General features: G+C 47.0%; 1 protein-coding gene across 7 annotated transcripts in view; it reads right to left on the minus strand.

Annotated features, from left to right (window-relative positions):
• The window catches only part of tmem268 (transmembrane protein 268), a 73,500-nt gene that overhangs the window by 24,931 nt on the left and 29,225 nt on the right, over window positions 1-19,344 (minus strand). For 6 of the 7 annotated variants that reach the window (XM_070861228.1, XM_070861223.1, XM_070861226.1 and 3 more), the window contains 4 exons: window positions 17,563-17,672; window positions 7,988-8,095; window positions 4,416-4,577; window positions 14-124 (listed from right to left, as the gene is read on the minus strand). In XM_070861228.1, the coding sequence (XP_070717329.1) occupies window positions 14-124; window positions 4,416-4,577; window positions 7,988-8,095; window positions 17,563-17,672 (491 nt within the window). The remainder of the gene's footprint in view (window positions 1-13; window positions 125-4,415; window positions 4,578-7,987; window positions 8,096-17,562; window positions 17,673-19,344) is intronic. The other variant, XM_070861230.1, reaches the window with a different exon arrangement.

Raw genomic sequence — 19,344 nt, forward strand, 5'->3', positions numbered from 1 at the left:
CCGGGAAGGATACGTGAAGCATGCTTGTGCAAAATTTTGTAACATCCAACACTCCAACTAAGATGTTGTGCTTCATGAGTTTCTCGTTGGCCCAAATGAGACGCACATCTGTGTTTATATTAATCTGTAAAATAGATTTGAGTTAAGTTTAAAAAAAAACATTTAGCAGAGCATTTCACATTCCAGTCTAACATCTATGATCGTAAGTACTTTAGTAGGCCCCTATGGCCCCTCGAGCCTTCTCCGCCATTCAATAAGATCATGGCTGATTTCCAACCTTTCCCGCCCGATCTCCATATCCCTTGATTCCAAAAATCTATCGATCTCAGCCTTGAATATATTAAACGACCGTGCATCCACAACCCTCTGGGATAGAGGTTTCCAAAGATTCACAACCCTGAGTGAAGAAAGTTTTCCTCATCTCAGTCCTAAATGGCCGACCCCCTTAACCTAGACTATGACGCCCTAATTCTAGACTATCTAGCCAGGGGAAACAGCCCATCAAGCTCTCAGAATCTTACATGTTTCAATGAGATCACCTCTCATTCTTCTAAACTCCAAATTCCTAGGAGTATAGGCCAATCTATCCTCAAAGGACAACACTCTCATCCCAGGAATCAACCTAGTGAAGCTTTGTGTGTCACATTTATTTTGTATTTACATGAGTATAGGAACTAGAAGTTCAATCCCATGATATAAAATTTCAGGCAATATATTCAATCAGTAAAAAACGGGGAAGAATTTACTGTTGGCGCTGTTTCACACGATTAATTTCCTGCCATTGTTTTGTTGTCAGCCATGCTTCAGTGGGTCACCACACAACTCTCGAGTCAGAAGGGCATGGGTTCAAGTTCCACTCCAGAAACTTGAGCACATAATCTAGGCTGGCACTGCACTGTCGGAGGTGTCGATTTCGGATGAGACGTTAAACCAAAGCCCCGCCTGCCCTTTCAGGTGGGCATAAAAGATCCCAAGGCAGTTTTTCGAAGAAGCGAAAGGGGAGTTCTCCCCATGTGTCCTGGCCAATATCCCTCAACCAAGTCATTATCACATTGGTGGGATCTTGGTGTGTGTAAATTGGGCTGCCACATAGAAACATAGAAAATAGGTGCAGGAGTATGCCATTCGGCCCTTTGAGCCTGCACCACCATTCAATAAGATCATGGCTGATCATTCACCTCAGTACCACTTCCTGCTTTCTCTTCATACCTCTTGATTGCTTTAGCTGTAAGGCCATATCTAACTCCCTCTTGAATATAACCAACGAACTGGCATCAACAACTCTCTGCGGTAGAGAATTCCACAGGTTAACAACTCAATGAAGAAGTTTCTCCTCATCTTAGTCCTAAATGGCTTGCCCCTTATCCTTAGACTGTGTCCCCTAGTTCTGGACTTCCCCAACATTGGGAACATTCTTCCTGCATCTAACCTGTCCAATCCCATCAGAATTTTGTGTTTCTATGAGATCCCCTCTCATTCTTCTAAACTCCAGTGAGTAGAGGCCCAGTCGATCCAGTCTCTCCTCATATATCAGTCCTGCCATTCCGGGAATCAGTCTGGTGAACCTTCGCTGCACTCCCTCAATAGCAAGAACGTCCTTCCTCAGATTAGGAGACCAAAACTGAACACAATATTCCTGATGAGGCCTCACCAAGGCCCTGTACAACTGCAGTAAGACCTCCCTGCTCCTATACTCAAATCCCCTAGTTTTAAGGCCAACATGCCTTCTTCACCGCCTGCTGTACCTGCATGCCAACTTTCAATAACTAATGTACCACGACACCCAGGTCTTGTTGCACCTCCCCTTTTCCTAATCTGCCACCATTCAGATAATATTCTGCCTTCATGTTTTTGCCACCAAAGTGGATAACCTCACATTTATCCACATTATACTGCATTTGCCATGCATTTGCCCACTCACCTAACCTGTCCAAGTCACCCTGCAGCCTCTTCGCATCCTCCTCACAGCTCACACCGCCACCCAGCTTAGTGTCATCTGCAAACTTGGAGATATTACACTCCATTCTTTCATCTAAATCATTAATATATATTGTAAATAGCTGGGGTCCCAGCACTGAGCCCTGTGGCATCCCACTAGTCACTGCCTGCCATTCTGAAAAAGGACCCGTTTATCCCGACTCTCTGCTTCCTGCCTGCCAACCAATTCTCTATCCACGTCAGTACGTTACCCCCAATACCATGTGCTTTAATTTTGCACACCAATCTCTTGTGTGGGACCTTGTCAAAAGCCTTTTGAAAGTCCAAATACATCACATCCACTGGTTCTCCATTGTCCACTCTACTAGTTACATCCTCAAAAAATTCTCGAAGATTTGTCAAGCATGCTTTCCCTTTCATAAACCCATGCTGACTTGGAACGATCCCGTCACTGCTTTCCAAATGTGCTGCTATTTCATCTTTAGTAATTGATTCCAACATTTTCCCCACTACTGATGTCAGGCTAACTGGTCTATAATTACCCGTTTTCTCTCTCTCTCCTTTTTAAAAAAGTGGTGTTACATTAGCTACCCTCCAGTCCATAGGAACTGATCCAGAGTTGATAGATTGTTGGAAAATGATCACCAATGCATCCACTATTTCAAGGCCACTTCCTTAAGTACTCTGGGATGCAGACTATCAGGCCCATGGGATTTATCGGCCTTCAATCCTATCAATTTCCCGACTAATAAGGATTTCCTTCAGTTCCTCCTTTTCATTAGACCCTCGGTTCCCGTAGTATTTCTGGAAGGTTATTTGTGTCTTCCTTCGTGAAGACGTTTCCTTAAGTACTTAATTGGCTGTAAAGAGCTTTGGGATGTCTAAGGTCATGAACGATGCTATCGAAATGCAGGTCGTTTATTTTCTTTTAGTCTTTGTATCCCTGCATGTCGGACTGAGAAGGTAGGTGAACAACTTGCTCCAGGCTTGTATCCGGGCTGCTCTGAACCCTTCCTTCTTCCTGGTCTGCAGTTCATCCCACCTTACCTGCGGGGATGAACTTGGCCTTTACTCAGCAAACACGAGATCGGCAGCGGAGGCTTGTCAGCATGAACCTGTTGCCCATCTGTTAACACCGTGCGTACAACTACCACACCAAGTCGCCCTCCTTGTAATTTTGGTTGATTAAAACAAACGGATTCATTTTTGGTTTTTTGCCTCTGGAGATACCTGATGTGCTTTCATCTTCCTGCCTACATCAGCCTGTCCCTCCTTCATGTGGCGTGTTGTGGGATCAGTGAGGAGAAATTTGTTGTATGCCCTCTTGGTTCTTACCCAGTTCTAGCTGGCAGTCGAAGAATGAGTGCTGTGCAAGACACACCTTCCTAGTACACATACATTTGGTGGAAGGAGGTTAGCAGATGAATGCATCTTCCCACCTGTAGTAGCGAGTAGCGATATTCGGCACATCTATAAGTGGTCTACCTTTACTGTTCCTGCCTGCCTATCCTGCCATGAACTGCGTGATCCTAAAGTATACTGTTCTAAGTTTAGGGTCTTAGGAATTGCTGTCCTAATTTTCTCAGGTGCAGTGGTGCCAGCCACTCTTGCATGCAGTCAGAGCATTGTACGTTTAGGGATGTGCCTGAACAGTCCTTTATCTAATTATATAATAACTTTGATTTATATAGTAAAACATCCCAAGGTACTTCACAGCAGTGAAGATATGATAGAGTAACCGAGGTGCGTAACAACAGTGTCCCCTTGAGCGGAGCGGGATACTTGTGCAGTTACCCATGTGCTCCTTGAATCTCTGAAGATGATATCAAGGGAAAATGAGGCTTCTACCTTTTGCTGGGCTCTGGTTCATATTATCCTCATGGCACGGAGGCAAGATCGACCCCCCCCCACCCTTCCATGCTGCAAGCTTCTAATTTGGCCCAGGTCGTCAGTCTCACTCAGCGGCCACGAGGACAGTTTGTGGGAGAAACCGAAACATCGAACCTGTGTGGTGAGGATCTTCCTCGTCTGAAGTTGTGGTTGAAGTGCACGGTTGGCTGATTTCCTCTGTGCATGAACGTGTAACGAAAATCACAAGTTGTTTTATAAATGGCACGCAGGACCACAGAGAAAATCTTACTCTGTCGTTAAGGGCAGAGCACAAAGGAAACTTTGCCCTATTTTCAGCCACGCTGTCAGCCTGGCCTGGGAGCCTTTGACGCCGGTACTGGGCGCTCAAAGGGAAAAGTGTTCCCTTCCTCAGCACAGACATCCCTCACTTTCAAATGAAATGCGTAACAACTCCAAACCTGAATTGTTGTTACTCTATGTTTACTGCATTCGACTCTGGGATGAAAATAAAATCGCATTTGCAGGTGCAGAAGCATGAAAACGTGCGCAGATAGTCAAAGCAATCAGACGCTTCATTGGTTTTACAAGTAACCACAGCATCACGGGTACAGGCGCCTCTTTCCTACCTTTTTGTTGTGTCGGTGCAGAATGAGGAGCAGGAATGTGGTCAGCAGGACAGCGACGACACTGATTAGCAGGCAGAATGCCCAGAAGAAGCTCTTCAGATACTGGCCCAGGTAGTTATGAAAGGTCGTGTACAGACAGCACCAGGCTGCCAAATAGAATACCTAATAGATTAACAGACATCATTATACGGGTCGTGTCTCCAGTCTGTCGCCCTGGCCAAGGCTGGAAGCTAAAACTTCTGAAACATGGAGTGCACTGTCCAAATCTCTCGGCTCCTTCAATTCCAGCCTCTTGCGCATCCCTGATTTCCTTCACTGACCCCCTCCCCACTGCCATTCACATGCCTTCAGTCATCTAGGCTCCAATCTATGGAATTCCCTCCCTAAACCTCTCCACCACTCTCTCCTCCTACAAGGCGCTCCTTAAAACCTACATTACAACAGTGACCACACTTCATTGGCAGTAATGTTCTTTGGGATGTCAGGTGGTCGTGAAAGGTGCTATATAAATGCAAGTCTTTCTTTTACCTCTTTGACCAAGCTTTGGGCGACCTGTCCTAATATCTAATGTCAAATTCAATTTTTATTACACGTGATTGCAGGATTGTTACTAGGGTTTAGGGGATTATCCAGTTATCGGTGAAAAATTTGCATCATTATTGATGGAAAATGATGCGCCTTGCAGTTCTATAACAATCTTTGCATCCTCACCAAGTTAATATCTCAGCTGTTCCCAGACAAATATACTTGTGGGGACAATTGTAACCTAACCCACCCGTCAGGAAAATGCGACGCTGGTTTTGATCCCCAGTGAAGTCAACGGAGAATTATATTGGGTGGGAAGTAAAACCGACGTTCCCTGATCCCATGGGATTCCCGCCCGGAGAATTAGGTTTCCACTTAGAAATAAATTATGTTTTCTTAAGATATTCATGTAAAATGGTCGAAACGTTGATGGCTCAGTATCTAAATACACTCCATAGCATGGTACTCCACACAACAGAAGGTCCCAGCTTTGAGTGCAGCACTATATTCGGAATTTGCGCCCATGGTCTAGGAAGAGAGGGGGGAAAGGATTAGCCAGGATTCCAACTACTAATTGCTGTCCAACTACTTCAGTAGACAGAAAAACAAAGAGATGGGTTTGGCTTGACTGTGGTATTTCCCCCATGACTTTGCAACATTAAAAGGCACTATATAAATGCTAGTTATTGTTATGACCTACTGACCATGACTGTTGAGATTCACCTATAAAGAATGGGCAATTAACTAGAGGGCTGCTTAAGGAACCATACCCCAGCATAAGTCGCAATCTTTAGGAGAGGAGAGTAAAAATTGAACAGAATGGTCTCAACAAAGCTCAAAGGGTAAATCTATTACAGAGTGTAGCACTGAAGGTTAGTCACCAGGCTTCTGCCATTCTTGATTTGGCAGGCCAGGGAGCGGAAGGAGCAGCGTGGCTGCGTACCATTTCATGGAGCAGGAAGTGCTGGAGCAGGAGAGCGACGGCAGTGAATAAGGACGTCATCAAGATCCAGGTCGGTGATTGGAGCGTGGGCAGGTACTGAAGGAGCGCCGAGGTCGGGGCGAAGGAGCGGCGAGAGATTGTAGAGGGACGTGATCGGTGCCCAGGAGACGCGTGAGGTCGGGGCCCAGAAGAGGCGAGGGCCCAGGGCCAGCATGGGTCAGCCCACACTGCGATATGTGTGCGCACTAGGTCCGTGCAGCAGAGCTGGTCTCCAGTCGTCTTGGTTAATCCTTGCTACTGGACCAAGACTTAGCTCTGTCAAGCCCGTGTGGTGGCTGGTGTGCAACAGTCACCACACGTTAAAAAAATCCACGCACAGTCATCTTCCACCCTTCTAGATTTAGTTCCGACCTGGAATTTTAGGTCCATCATTGAAACACCTGTGAATTTTCCCCAACCCCGTTTTCTGGCGTGTTACTAGAGTTATGCCAAGTTTTCTAGGCCAGAAATATTTTGCCAAACTTTCCCCGATGTATAATTTGAATTTCGCGCCGCGCAGCGTAACCAGTCTCCTCGGGGGGTGGGGGGGGCGCCTTGATCTGCGCCAAAAAGGTCGGGTTGCCACGGTAACCAGGGACACAACGTGAACTGAGGCTGCCAAGTGAAACATACAGCCAGTTCCCAACACATTAAAACACATTGCATCAACATAAAAACACATTAAAGCATACTGCATCAACTTAAAAACACATTAAAATATATTGCAGCAACTTAGCTCCAATTATTAATGCTGGTCCCACTCCCTGCCCCTAACCCAGGCCGAAGGGCTTGCCGATCCGCTATCCCACCCCTATCCCAGACTGAATGGCCTCCTCCCTTCCTAGTCCCCACACCTAACTACACCCGAAAGGCTCCCCCCCCACCCCACAACCCCTTCCACCCCCCACCTCTCTCTCACCTTTCCTGCTGCTGCTGTCCGGGCATCTGCTGCACTTACCTGCACCGATTTCATTACTTGCGCCAATTTCTTTAATTCTCCATAAAGTTTTTCTGCAGAGGCCACATACGCCGGCCTAAGCAACACTGGAGTAATTCAGCTGGCCAAACTTGCCTAAATGGCCAGAATTGGCATGGGTGACAGGTTACACCCGCTTTGGCTGAAAAAAAAACGTACCTAAAAAAAAATCGTAACTAACAGAGTTACACTGGTACAAATTGATTGGGGAAACTGGGGATTTTTAAACTTAGACCAATAAAAGCAGCCTGCTCCAAAGAAACGGCGCAATGCACTGGGGGAAATTGAGCCCTCTATTTTTCCTACCAAAGTGGATAACTAGTGGATAATTTGTACTTGTGGAACTATACTCGGCACAAGTCACTATCTTCAGGGATCAGGGAAGAAAATCGGAGGAAGGATGACCAAAATATTGGTTTTACTTGTGACACAGACAAGTGTATTAATGCACATGCACAGTGCGGGATGTGGGTTCCTTGAAATTCATATGAATTGAACCTTAATTCTAGGAACATAAGAACAGAAGGAGGTCATTCAGCCCCTGGAGCCTGTGAAGTCTGCCATTCAATGAGATCATGGCTGATTTGTATTTTAACTCCATCTACCTGCCTTGGCTCCACCTTTTTATACCCTCGTTCAGCAAAAATCTATCGATCTCAAATTTAATGTTATTAATTGAGCTAGCTTTTTAATGGGAAAGAGTTCCACACTTCTACTGCCCTTTATGTGGAGAAGTGTTCCCCACCTTCTCTCCTGAATGGCTGGGCTCTGATTTGAAGGTTATGTCTTGTCTAGCGGAAAAATTTTCTCTCTATCCACTCCATCAATTCTATTTTGGGAGGCTTCCACCGAGGCAAAAAAAGGAAATGGATTACGAAGCGTCAACCCACATTGCTCTCATGCGATTCAGAGCTATGTTGACCACACTCTGAACACCGCTCAGCTTACCTTCTCGGTTACAAATAAATTGTTTCAAAAACAAAAATTGAACACATGGGTGAAAAGTTATGTTTGGTCTGACAATTGCAGGAGTTATCCCATTTCAGGCTGATTCAAACTCACTCAATTGGAAATGGCAGGATCACTTACTGGGGCAAGAAGCATCATGAAGCCAGTGGAACTGAAGTACATGTATCGTCTTACTTCTGTGCTCATGAGGGATTCTCGAATGGGCAGCTCGTAATCTTCTGGTGGCACCTGTGAAACAGGAAAACATTGCTTTAGTGAGGTGCTGGAGAGATAAGCTTCCATCTTCAATTTTCTTTCCTCGTCCTTGACTTTCCGAACTCTCACCAACTCCCATTCAACCATCACCAATGTTCCTCTTAAGCTGCGCGGCCACGCAGCACGCTGGAGGCAGCTGGCTGACTAGCTTTTGAATGGAAAAAAAACTGCTTGCGTGGAAATTTGAATGGGCCGTGCAGCCCATTAAAGGGGACGGGTGGCCCTCCCCAAAAATTAGAGGGAACATTGTGCATCACCTCTGTGCTCGCTGACCTACATTGGCTCTCGGTCCGACAACACCTCGATTTTAAAATTCTCATCCCAGTTTACAAATCCCTCCCGATCTCTGTAATCTCCTCCAGCCCCACAACTCCGAGATATCTGCGCTTCTCCAATTCTGGCCACTTGCGCATCGCCAATTTTAATCGCTCCATCATTGGCAGCGTTGCCTTCAGCTGCCTGGGTCCTAAACTCTGGAATTCCCTCCCTGAATCTCTCTACTTCTCCTCCTTTAAGACGCTCCCTAAAACTAGCTCTTTCACCAAGCTGTCTGAATATCTCCTGATGTGGTCCGGGGTCAAATTTTGTTTGATAACGCTCCTGTGAAGTGCCTTGGGATGTTATACTACGTTAAAGGCGCTATATAAATGTAACTTGTGGTTGCATATTCAATGAGATAAACAAAAACGAGAAGGGGAAAAAAAAAAAAATCAACACAAGTCACAAGCTAGAGGCTAAACTCAAAAACATTTCACGGACCAATGAACCGTAATTTCTCCTGTGGAATAAGCCAAGTGAGAAATAAGGTTATATTTGGAATCAACGTGATGATGTTGACATGTTGCTTTTGCAGAGCACCAGCTTAAAAAGGAACTGGGGCAATGCTAAAAGTTGTCTTGTATCTTTTGCTATATCTCATTCCTCTGCCATGTCACATGCCATGGCAGTCAGGTGGCCAGCTGATCAACCACTTCTGCAACCGAGAGCATCCACCAATCACTTCCCTGGTAAACTTGGTTTAGTCGTTTCCCCTCTCACTCCAACCAATCTCTGTTCCATTCTCACCCCACCCCCTCAAAAAAGCATGGTGGGAATCAGGAATTTCTTCTTTGAGGAAATTGCAGTCCACATCCCATCAGTCTGAGATACTATGCAAGTTTCAAGTTTATAATTAAATAAATGCACTCACGAAATGCAATGCTCCTAGAAAATTTGACTGGTTAAATGGAACGTAAAGTCTAAAGAAGCACTCGCTTGATCCTAAAGATATTTGACGGTTGTGGTTTCAAGTCCCATTGCACAAAATCTAGGCTGCCACTTCAGATTATTGCAACACTGAGGGAGAGTTCCAGTCTTTGGGATGACATGTTAAGCCCAGGCCACATCTGCCCCCTCAAGTGGACGGAAAAGAGCCCAAGGTATTATTTTGAAGAAGATGTGGTGTATTTGGATTTCCAGAAGGCATTCGATAAGGTGCCACAGAAAAGGTTTACTGCACAAGATAAAAATACATGGGGTTATATATTAGCATGGATAGAGGATTGGCTAACTAACAAAAAGTCGGGATAAATGGGTCATGTTCCGGTTGGCAAACAGTGACGAGTAGGGTGCCGTAGGGATCGGTGCTATGTCTTCAACTATTTACAATCTATATTAAATGACTTGGATGAAGGGACCGAGTGTAATGTAGCAAGTTTGCTGATGATGCAAAGATGAGTGGGAAAGCAAATTGTGAGGAGGACACACACAATCTGCAAAGGGATATAGACAGGCTGACTGAGTGGGCAAACATTTGTCAGATGGAGTATAATGTGGGAAAATTTGAGGTTATCCACTTTGGCAGAAAAAATAGAAAAGCAAATTATAATTTAAATGGAGCAAAAATTGCAAAGTGCTGCAGTACAGGGGGACCTAGGAGTCCTTGTGCATGAAACACAAAAGGTCAGTATGCAGGTACAGCAAGTGATCAGGAAGGCAAATGGAATGTTGGCCTTTATTGCAAGGGGGATAGAGTATAGAAACATAGAAAATAGGTGCAGGAGTAGGCCATTCGGCCCTTCTAGCCTGCAGCGCCATTCAATGAGTTCATGGCTGAACATGCAACTTCAGTACCCCATTCCTGCTTTCTCACCATACCCCTTGATCCCCCTAGTAGTAAGGACTTCATCTAACTCCTTTTTGAATATATTTAGTGAATTGGCCTCAACAACTTTCTGTGGTAGAGAATTCCACAGGTTCACCACTCTCTGGGTGAAGAAATTCCTCCTCATCTCGGTCCTAAATGGCTTAGCCCTTATCCTTAGACTGTGTCCCCTGGTTCTGGACTTCCCCAACATTGGGAACATTCTTCCTGCATCTAACCTGTCTAAACCCTTCAGAATTTTAAACGTTTCTATGAGGTCCCCTCTCATTCTTCTGAACTCCAGTGAATACAAGCCCAGTTGATCCAGTCTTTCTTGATAGGTCAGTCACGCCATCCCAGGAATCAGTCTGGTAAACCTTCGCTGCACTCCCTCAATAGCAAGAATGTCCTTCCTCAGGTTAGGAGACCAAAACTGTACACAATACTCCAGGTGTGGCCTCACCAAGGCCCTGCACAACTGTAGCAACACCTCCCTGCCCCTGTACTCAAATCCCCTCGCTATGAAGGCCAACATGCTATTTGCTTTCTTAACCGCCTGCTGTACCTGCATGCCAACCTTCAATGACTGATGTACCATGACACCCAGGTCTCTTTGCACCTCCCCTTTTCCTAATCTGTCACCATTCAGATAATAGTCTGTCTCTCTCTGTTTTTACCACCAAAGTGGATAACCTCACATTTATCCACATTATACTTCATCTGCCATGCATTTGCCCACTCACCTAACCTATCCAAGTCGCTCTGCAGCCTCATAGCATCCTCCTCGCAGCTCGCACTGCCACCCAACTTAGTGTCATCCGCAAATTTGGAGATACTACATTTAATCCCCTCGTCTAAATCATTAATGTACAGTGTAAACAGCTGGGGCCCCAGCACAGAACTTTGCGGTACCCCACTAGTCACTGCCTGCCATTCTGAAAAGTCCCCATTTACTCCTACTCTTTGCTTCCTGTCTGACAACCAGTTCTCAATCCATGTCAGCACACTACCCCCAATCCCATGTGCTTTAACTTTGCACATTAATCTCTTGTGTGGGACCTTGTCGAAAGCCTTCCGAAAGTCCAAATATACCACATCAACTGGTTCTCCCTTGTCCACTTTACTGGAAACATCCTCAAAAAATTCCAGAAGATTTGTCAAGCATGATTTCCCTTTCACAAATCCATGCTGACTTGGACCTATCATATCACTTCTTTCCAAATGAACTGCTATGACATCCTTAATAATTGATTCCATCATTTTACCCACTACCGATAATTCCCTGTTTTCTCTCTCCCTCCTTTTTGAAAAAGTAGGGTTACATTGGCTACCCTCCACTCCATAGGAACTGATCCAGAGTCAATGGAATGTTGGAAAATGACTGTCAATGCATCCACTATTTCCAAGGCCACCTCCTTAAGTACTCTGGGATGCAGTCCATCAGGCCCTGGGGATTTATCGGCCTTCAATCCCATCAATTTCCCGACTAATAAGGATTTCCCTCAGTTCCTCCTCCTTACTAGACCCTCCGACCCCTTTTATATCCGGAAGGTTGTTTGTGTCCTCCTTAGTGAATACCGAACCAAAGTACTTGTTCAATTGGTCCGCCATTTCTTTGTTCCCCGTTATGACTTCCCCTGATTCGGACTGCAGGGGACCTACGTTTGTTTTCTCTTTACATATCTATAGAAACTTTTGCAATCGTCTTAATGTTCCCTGCAAGCTTCTTCTCGTACTCCATTTTCCCGGCCCTAATCAAACCCTTTGTCCTCCTCTGCTGAGTTTTAAATTTCTCCCAGTCCCCGGGTTCGCTGCTATTTCTGGCCAATTTGTATGCCACTTCCTTGGCTTTAATACTATCCCTGATTTCCCTTGATAGCCACGGTTGAGCCACCTTCCCTTTTTTATTTTTACGCCAGACAGGAATGTACAATTGTTGTAGTTCATCCATGCGGTCTCTAAATGTCTACCATTGCCCATCCACAGTCAACCCCTTCAGTATCATTCGCCAATCTATCCTAGCCAATTCACGCCTCATACCTTCAAAGTTAGCCTTCTTTAAGTTCTGGACCATGGTCTCTGAATTAACTGTTTCATTCTCCATCCTAATGCAGAATTCCACCATATTATGGTCACTCTTCCCCAAGGGGCCTCGCACGAGATTGCTAATTAATCCTCTCTCATTACACAACACCCAGTCTAAGATGGCCTCCCCCCTCGTTGGTTCCTCGACATATTGGTCTAAAAAACCATCCCTTATGCACTCCAGGAAATCCTCCTCCACCATATTGCTTCCAGCTTGGTTAGCCCAATCTATGTGCATATTAAAGTCACCCATTATAACTGCTGCACCTTTATTGCACGCACCCCTAATTTCATGTTTGATGCCCTCCCCAACATCACTACTACTGTTTGGAGGTCTGTACACAACTCCCACTAACGTTTTTTGCCCTTTGGTGTTGTGCAGCTCTACCCATATAGATTCCACATCATCCAAGCTAATGTCCTTCCGAACTATTGCCTTAATTTCCTCCTTAACCAGAAATGCTACCCCACCTCCTTTTCCTTTTATTCTATCTTTCCTGAATGTTGAATACCCCTGGATGTTGAGTTCCCAGCCCTGATCATCCTGGAGCCACGTCTCCGTAATCCCAATCACATCATATTTGTTAACATCTATTTGCACAGTTAATTCATTCACCTTATTGCGGATACTCCTTGCATTAAGACACAAAGCCTTCAGGCTTGTTTTTTTAACACCCTTTGTCCTTTTAGAATTTTGCTGTACAATGGCCCTTTTTGTTCTTTGCCTTGGGTTTCTCTGCTCTCCACTTTTCCTCATCATCTTTCTGTCTTTTGCTTTTGCCTCCTTTTTGTTTCCCTCTGTCTCCCTGCATTGGTTCCCATCCCCCTGCCATATTAGTTTAACTCCTCTCCAACAGCACTAGCAAACACTCCCCCTAGGACATTGGTTCCGGTCCTGCCCAGGTGCAGACCGTCCAGTTTGTACTGGTCCCACCTCCCCCAGAACCGGTTCCAATGCCCCAGGAATTTGAATCCCTCCCTGCTGCACCACTGCTCAAGCCACATATTCATCTGCGCTATCCTGCGATTCCTACTCTGACTATCACGTGGCACTGGTAGCAATCCCGAGATTACTACTTTTGAGGTCCTACTTTTTTAATTTAGCTCCTAGTTCCTTAAATTCGTTTCGTAGGACCTCATCCCTTTTTTTACCTATGTTGTTGGTACCAATGTGCACTACGACAACTGGCTGATCGCCCTCCCTTTTTAGAATGTCCTGCACCCGCTCCGAGACATCCTTGACCCTTGCACCAGGGAGGCAACATACCATATTGGAGTCTCGGTTGCGGCCGCAGAAACGCCTATCTATTCCCCTTACAATTGAATCCCCTATCACTATCGCTCTCCCACTCTTTTTCCGGCACTCCTGTGCAACAGAGCCAGCCACGGTGCCATGAACTTGGCTGCTGCTGCCCTCCCCTGATGAGTCATCCCCCTCAACAGTACCCAAAGCAGTGTATCTATTTTGCAGGGGGATGACCACAGGGGACTCCTGCACTACCTTCCTTGCACTGCTCTTCCTGTTGGTCTTCCATTCCCTATCTGGCTGTGGACCCTTTCCCTGCGGTATGACCAACTCGCTACACGTGATACTCACGTCATTCTCAGCATCGTGGATGCTCCAAAGTGAATCCATCCTCAGCTCCAACTCCGCAACGCGGACCGTCAGGAGCTGGAGGTGGATACACTTCCTGCACACATAGTTGTCAGGGACACTGGAGTCGTCCCTGAGTTCCCACATGGTACAGGAGGAGCATAACACCCGACCGAGCTCTCCTGCCATGACTTAACCCTTAGATACACTTAAATTGGCAATAACAATGTTAAAGTTTACTCACTGTTATAGAAGAGAAAAAAGAAAAACTACTCACCAATCACCAGCCAATCACTTACCCTCTTGGCTGTGATGTCACCTTTTGATTTCTTTCTACTTCTTTTTTGCCTTCTCTCCCCGCTGCAGTTGCACAGGTACGCCTCTCGCTGCCGCTGGGCCTTTATAGGCCTCACCAACACCAGGAACTCCCGCCTCTCGGACTGCCGCCGCCTCTCGCTGCCGCTGAGCCTTTATAGGCCTCACCAACGCCAGGAACTCCCGCCTCTCGGACTGCCGCCGCCTCTCGCTGCCGCTGAGCTTTTATAGGCCTCACCAACGCCAGGAACTCCCGCCTCTCGGACTAAAAGCAGAGAAGTCCTGCTACAACTGCACAGGGTATTGGTGAGGCCACACCTGGAGTACTACGTACAGCTTTGGTCTCCATATTTAAGGAAGGATATACTTGCATTGGAGGCTGTTCAGAAAAAGTTGATTCCAGAGATGAGGGAGTTAACTTATGAAAATAGGTTGAGCAGGTTGGGCCTCTACTCATTGGAGTTCAGAAGAATGAGAGGTGATCTTTTTGAAACATATAAGCTAATGAGGGAACTTGACAAGGTGGATGCAGAGACGATATTTCCACTCATAGGGGCCAAAATTCACTGTCCCCGAAGGGACGGCTAGCGCGGAGTTTGGGCGGGCGACAGAAAAGAAAAGCGAGATGGGCTGCTGTGGTCAGATGATTTTCCCTCCCCGAGCCATATTCAGCTCGGGGTGGAGGAGTGGGGATTTGAGCGGTGTGCACTTCCACTGGAAACTGCACGGTGAAGCCGCTGTAAAGGTGAGTTTCCAGCGGTGAGCTCTGCAGCGTGCGGGCCGCTGAAAAGCAGCAAGGACAGAGATTTTCAGCTGCAAAAAGTAAGCCTTTTCCCAGCAGTGCCCCCACGAGGTATTCGAGTCGGTGCTCGAACGGAACACCGCTGGAGTGTTGCCGCGATCGGGGCCCTTTGGTAGGGAAATAGTTATATTAATTTTATTATGCAAGATTACAGCATCCATAATTGTTTTGGCTCCATTCAATCTGCCGAGTGCTGCTCAGAGGTTTGCACATACCCCTGTACTTCTGTACAACTATCAGGTTTTAGTGGAGTCCTGTGGGCTGCAAAGACCTGCTTGGCAGGGTTCACCCTGAGGATGGGAGGAGTGTTGGGTGGGCGACACCTCGTACACCTGCTCAGAAGCAGGGTGGTACGCAAGAGAAGTGGTCGCCGTCAGCATCGTGCAGACAGGCAGCGGGCAAGGGAGGCAGCAGCCATGATTCGTTCATTCTGTGCCAGACCAGTGTGCCCGCCGCCTTCGCTGGCCCGAATCAGGATTGCGGTTGGCTGCTTGGGGACAAGGGATATCCCCTGTACATTTGGCTGCTCACTCCACTGCGGAACCCCAGTACAGCGCCAGAGCAAACATACAATGACGCTCATTGTGCCACCAGGTACATCATCGAGCAGTGCATAGGCATCCTTAAGCAGAGGTTCCGGTGCCTGGACCGCTCTGGAGGCACCTTGTAGTACTCTCCCCAACGGGCCTCCATAATCCTTGTGGTCTGCTGCATGCTGCACAACCTGGCCATCATGAGGGGACAACCGCTGGAGGTCGAGCCAGCAGTACCACCTGAGGTGGCAGTGGTGCAGGAAGGAGGAGAAGGATCCACGTCGCCCCAGAGCTAGGAGGCGTTGACCCATCGCCACCCTCGAAGGGCTGGGTACAGACTGTTGAGTGGTCTGCAGAGACCCTGGGAGGGTGCGTCCTCACATATATGGAGGTGCCTGACACCTCTCCTACAGTCTCCCTCCATGCATTATGTACTGGCGGTCTGCCAGGCCTCCTCATATCAGGAAACAGTATTTTTCTTCTGTCCTCCACACCATCCATCAGTGTCTCCAGCTCCATATCAGTGAACCTGTTGTCTCTCCTTGCACCTCTTACACCAGCCATCCTTCCAAACTCCTTCCCCCCTCAGGGCCTTGCTGCAAACCTTAATCTTTAAAAAAAGGTCAGGGAGCAGCTGGCTCGGTAGAAACCCTTACCAGCATGCTGAATTTCTCAGTGGTGATAACGCTCAAATTAAGACAGCCACACCGCTGAAAAATCCACTTTGGAAGGGTTCATTAGCGCTGGAACCCATTTGTTCACTTTTGGAGCTGAATATGGGGTGGCCCAACCATGAAAAAATGTTGGCGCTAATGGCCCCAAAAAGGTGGGGGGAGCACCAGCTTTCCAGCGGTACTGAATTTCAGGCCCATAGTCTCAGAATAAGAGGCCGCCCATTTAAAACTGAGATGAGGAGGAATTTCTTCTCTCAGAGGGTTGTAAATCTGTGGAATTCTCTGCCCCAGAGAGCTGTGGAGGCTGGGTCATTGAATATATTTAAGGTGGAGATAGACAGATTTTTTGAACAATAAGGAGGGAATAAAGGGTTATGGGGAGCGGGCAGGAAAGTGGAGCTGAGCCCATGATCAGATCAGCCATGATCTTATTAAATGGCGGAGCAGGCTCGAGGGGCCGAATGGCCTACTCCTGCCCCTATTCCTTATGTTCTTAAGAGCAGGGGAATTCTTCCCGATGTCCTGGGCCAATATTTATTATCACATTACTGTTTGTGGGATCTGGCTGCACAAATTGGCTGCTGTGTTTCCTACATTAGAACGGTGACTGCACTTCCAAAGTACTTCATTGGCTGTAAACGCTTTGGGATGCCCTGCGGTCATGAAAGGTGTAAATAAATGTAAGTCTTTCTTCATCTGTTTTGTTCAACCAAAATGATTTGGATTATGTCATTTCAGCCCATCTTATCATCTGTATATGTATTTATGCAGTTGCTGTCGCGAATTTTGGTTATGCTTTTATGTCAACATTTAACATTGAAACTGCCTATGTAAACATTTAAATAGGAATTACTGTATGTAAATAGTAGCCTGTAACGAAGCAGCTGATGGAGCTGTGGAATAATTGTGTGAATTATCACCATCGTTATCTTAGAGATAGAGGTGTTGATGGGCAGAGGGGTCGCTGGAGATATAAATATTCAAAGAGTTATATTTATCAACTGACCATGGACAATACCAGGAGCAATTCATTTCAGCTTATTGCAGTCGGAAAAAAACGATTATTCGTGGTCGACACTTGTCGACTGTCGTCAGTCAACAGGGGGTCTGCTGACACCAAGCTCTTACTGACCGCCGTGAACCTGCATTAGTCATGAAGCGTGTGGCAAAGCACATCCTATACTCGCAATCCACAGGACGACACATGCCAGCAAGTCATTAAAAATAAAAATAAAAATGAAAACGAGGCGGATAATTTGGAGAACTAAAAAGGGGGAAGTGGGCCAACAATGCACGATCTGTGCTCTTGTGTTACCTGAACTCCACATCTGGCGAGATGTTCCTCACATGACTCTAGATCGAACCCCTGAGTCCACCAGAGACCGCTGGAAGTGAGGACTAGTAAAATCTGACCGTTGTACAATTCTGAAATGCAAATTGTGGAGATTTTGGTCTTTGAGTTATCACACAAGCAAGGAGTGCACTGTAGACAGAGTGTGTTTGGGACGGAAGGCAACTTCAGCTCCAAATGATCGTTGATTTACCGCCCCAATCGATGGGGCGGTGATTGGAGCGATTTTGCCCTCTTTTGCCATCTCCAAGTGTCGGCGGGGGTGGGGGGTGCGTGTTTCGGGCGGGGCGGAAGTTGGTCGGGAGCAGGGCGAAAGGCGAGCGGTGTCACGAGTGCCTTGCGTGTCACCAATTATGACTAATTTCCCTCGCGGGGTGGCAAAGGATCGCACCGGTTGGTAAGGGATTGCCGCATGGCCGATGGGGCAGGAAGGTAGCCTTCTCCACTAGAAATAGGGACGAGGGCAACATCCTAAATGTCGGCCACTCAGCCCCGACTGAGTGGTAGCTCCTTTCCGCCTTGTTAACAGCTCTTAACAAAAGGGGCAATGTCGGCTCCTTTTTATATTCTACAACTGTTTGCTGATGAGAAAACGTTTCATAGGAGCTTCTCGTATCAAAGGCATGTTACAGCAAGAAGCCAAGGATTTGTTTTTATAAACCTCTATATTTAGCCTAAGGCCCATGGTTTCATACGCCTCAGTAAATACGTCGACTATGTCCTGGAGTTCAGCCTCAGTATGTGCACAGACGCAGGCGTCGTCCGCGTACTGTAGCTCGACGACAGAGGTTGGGGTGGTCTTGGACCTGGCCTGGAGGCAGCGAAGGTTGAGCAGTTTCCCACTGGTTCTGTAGTTTAGTTTCACTCCAGAAGGGAGCTTGTCGACTGTGAGGTGGAGCATGGCAGCAAGAAAGATTGAGAAGAGGGTCAGGGCAATGACACCCGTTTGACCACGAACGTGGATTGGGTCTGTGATGGATCGGTTAGTAAAAATCACGGCCTGCATGACGTCATGGAGCAGACGGAGGATGGTGACGAACTTTTGGGGGCATCTGAAATGGAGGACGACGCTCCATAGACCCTCGCGGTTGACAGTGTCAAAAAGGTCTTTGTAAGGTCGAAGGCGGCCATGTATAAGGTGCTCGCGCTGTTCCCTACCTTTTTCCTGCAACTGTCGCGCTGCAAAAATCATGTCTGTTGTGCCCCGTAGGGGATGAAATCCGCACTGCGAATCCGGGAGGAGCTCCTCGGCGACAGGGAGAAAACGGTGGAGGAGGACTCTAGCGACGACTTTTCCAGTGGCTAATAGCAGGGAGATTTCTGTGTAGTTGCCATAGTCGGGTTTGTCCCCTTTTTTAAAGATGGTCACGATCACTGCATCTCTGAGATCTTCCGGCATGCTTTCCTCCCTCCAGGTGAGAGAGTTGAGGTCATGTATTCGCGCCAACAGTGCCCCTCCGCCATACTTCAGTGCCTCAGCAGGGATTCCATCTGCACCCGTAGCCTTGTTGTTTTTAAGCTGTCATATGTCTTTTTCTACCTCGTGCAGTGTTGGGGTCTCACTGAGGTGGTGGCGGGTAGCATGCTGCGGGATAGAGTTGAGAACACTCGAGTCAAAGGCAGAGTCTCGGTTGAGGGGATCTTCGAAGTGCTCCTTCCAGCGGTTCCCGACTGCCTCGGTCTCCTTGATTAGTGTCTCCCCGTTCTTGGCCAGCAGCGGGGGGTGGGGCGTTGGGTGTTCAGACC

The sequence above is a fragment of the Pristiophorus japonicus genome, chromosome 19 (assembly GCF_044704955.1).
Source record: "Pristiophorus japonicus isolate sPriJap1 chromosome 19, sPriJap1.hap1, whole genome shotgun sequence".
Classification (NCBI taxonomy): Eukaryota; Metazoa; Chordata; class Chondrichthyes; family Pristiophoridae; genus Pristiophorus; species Pristiophorus japonicus.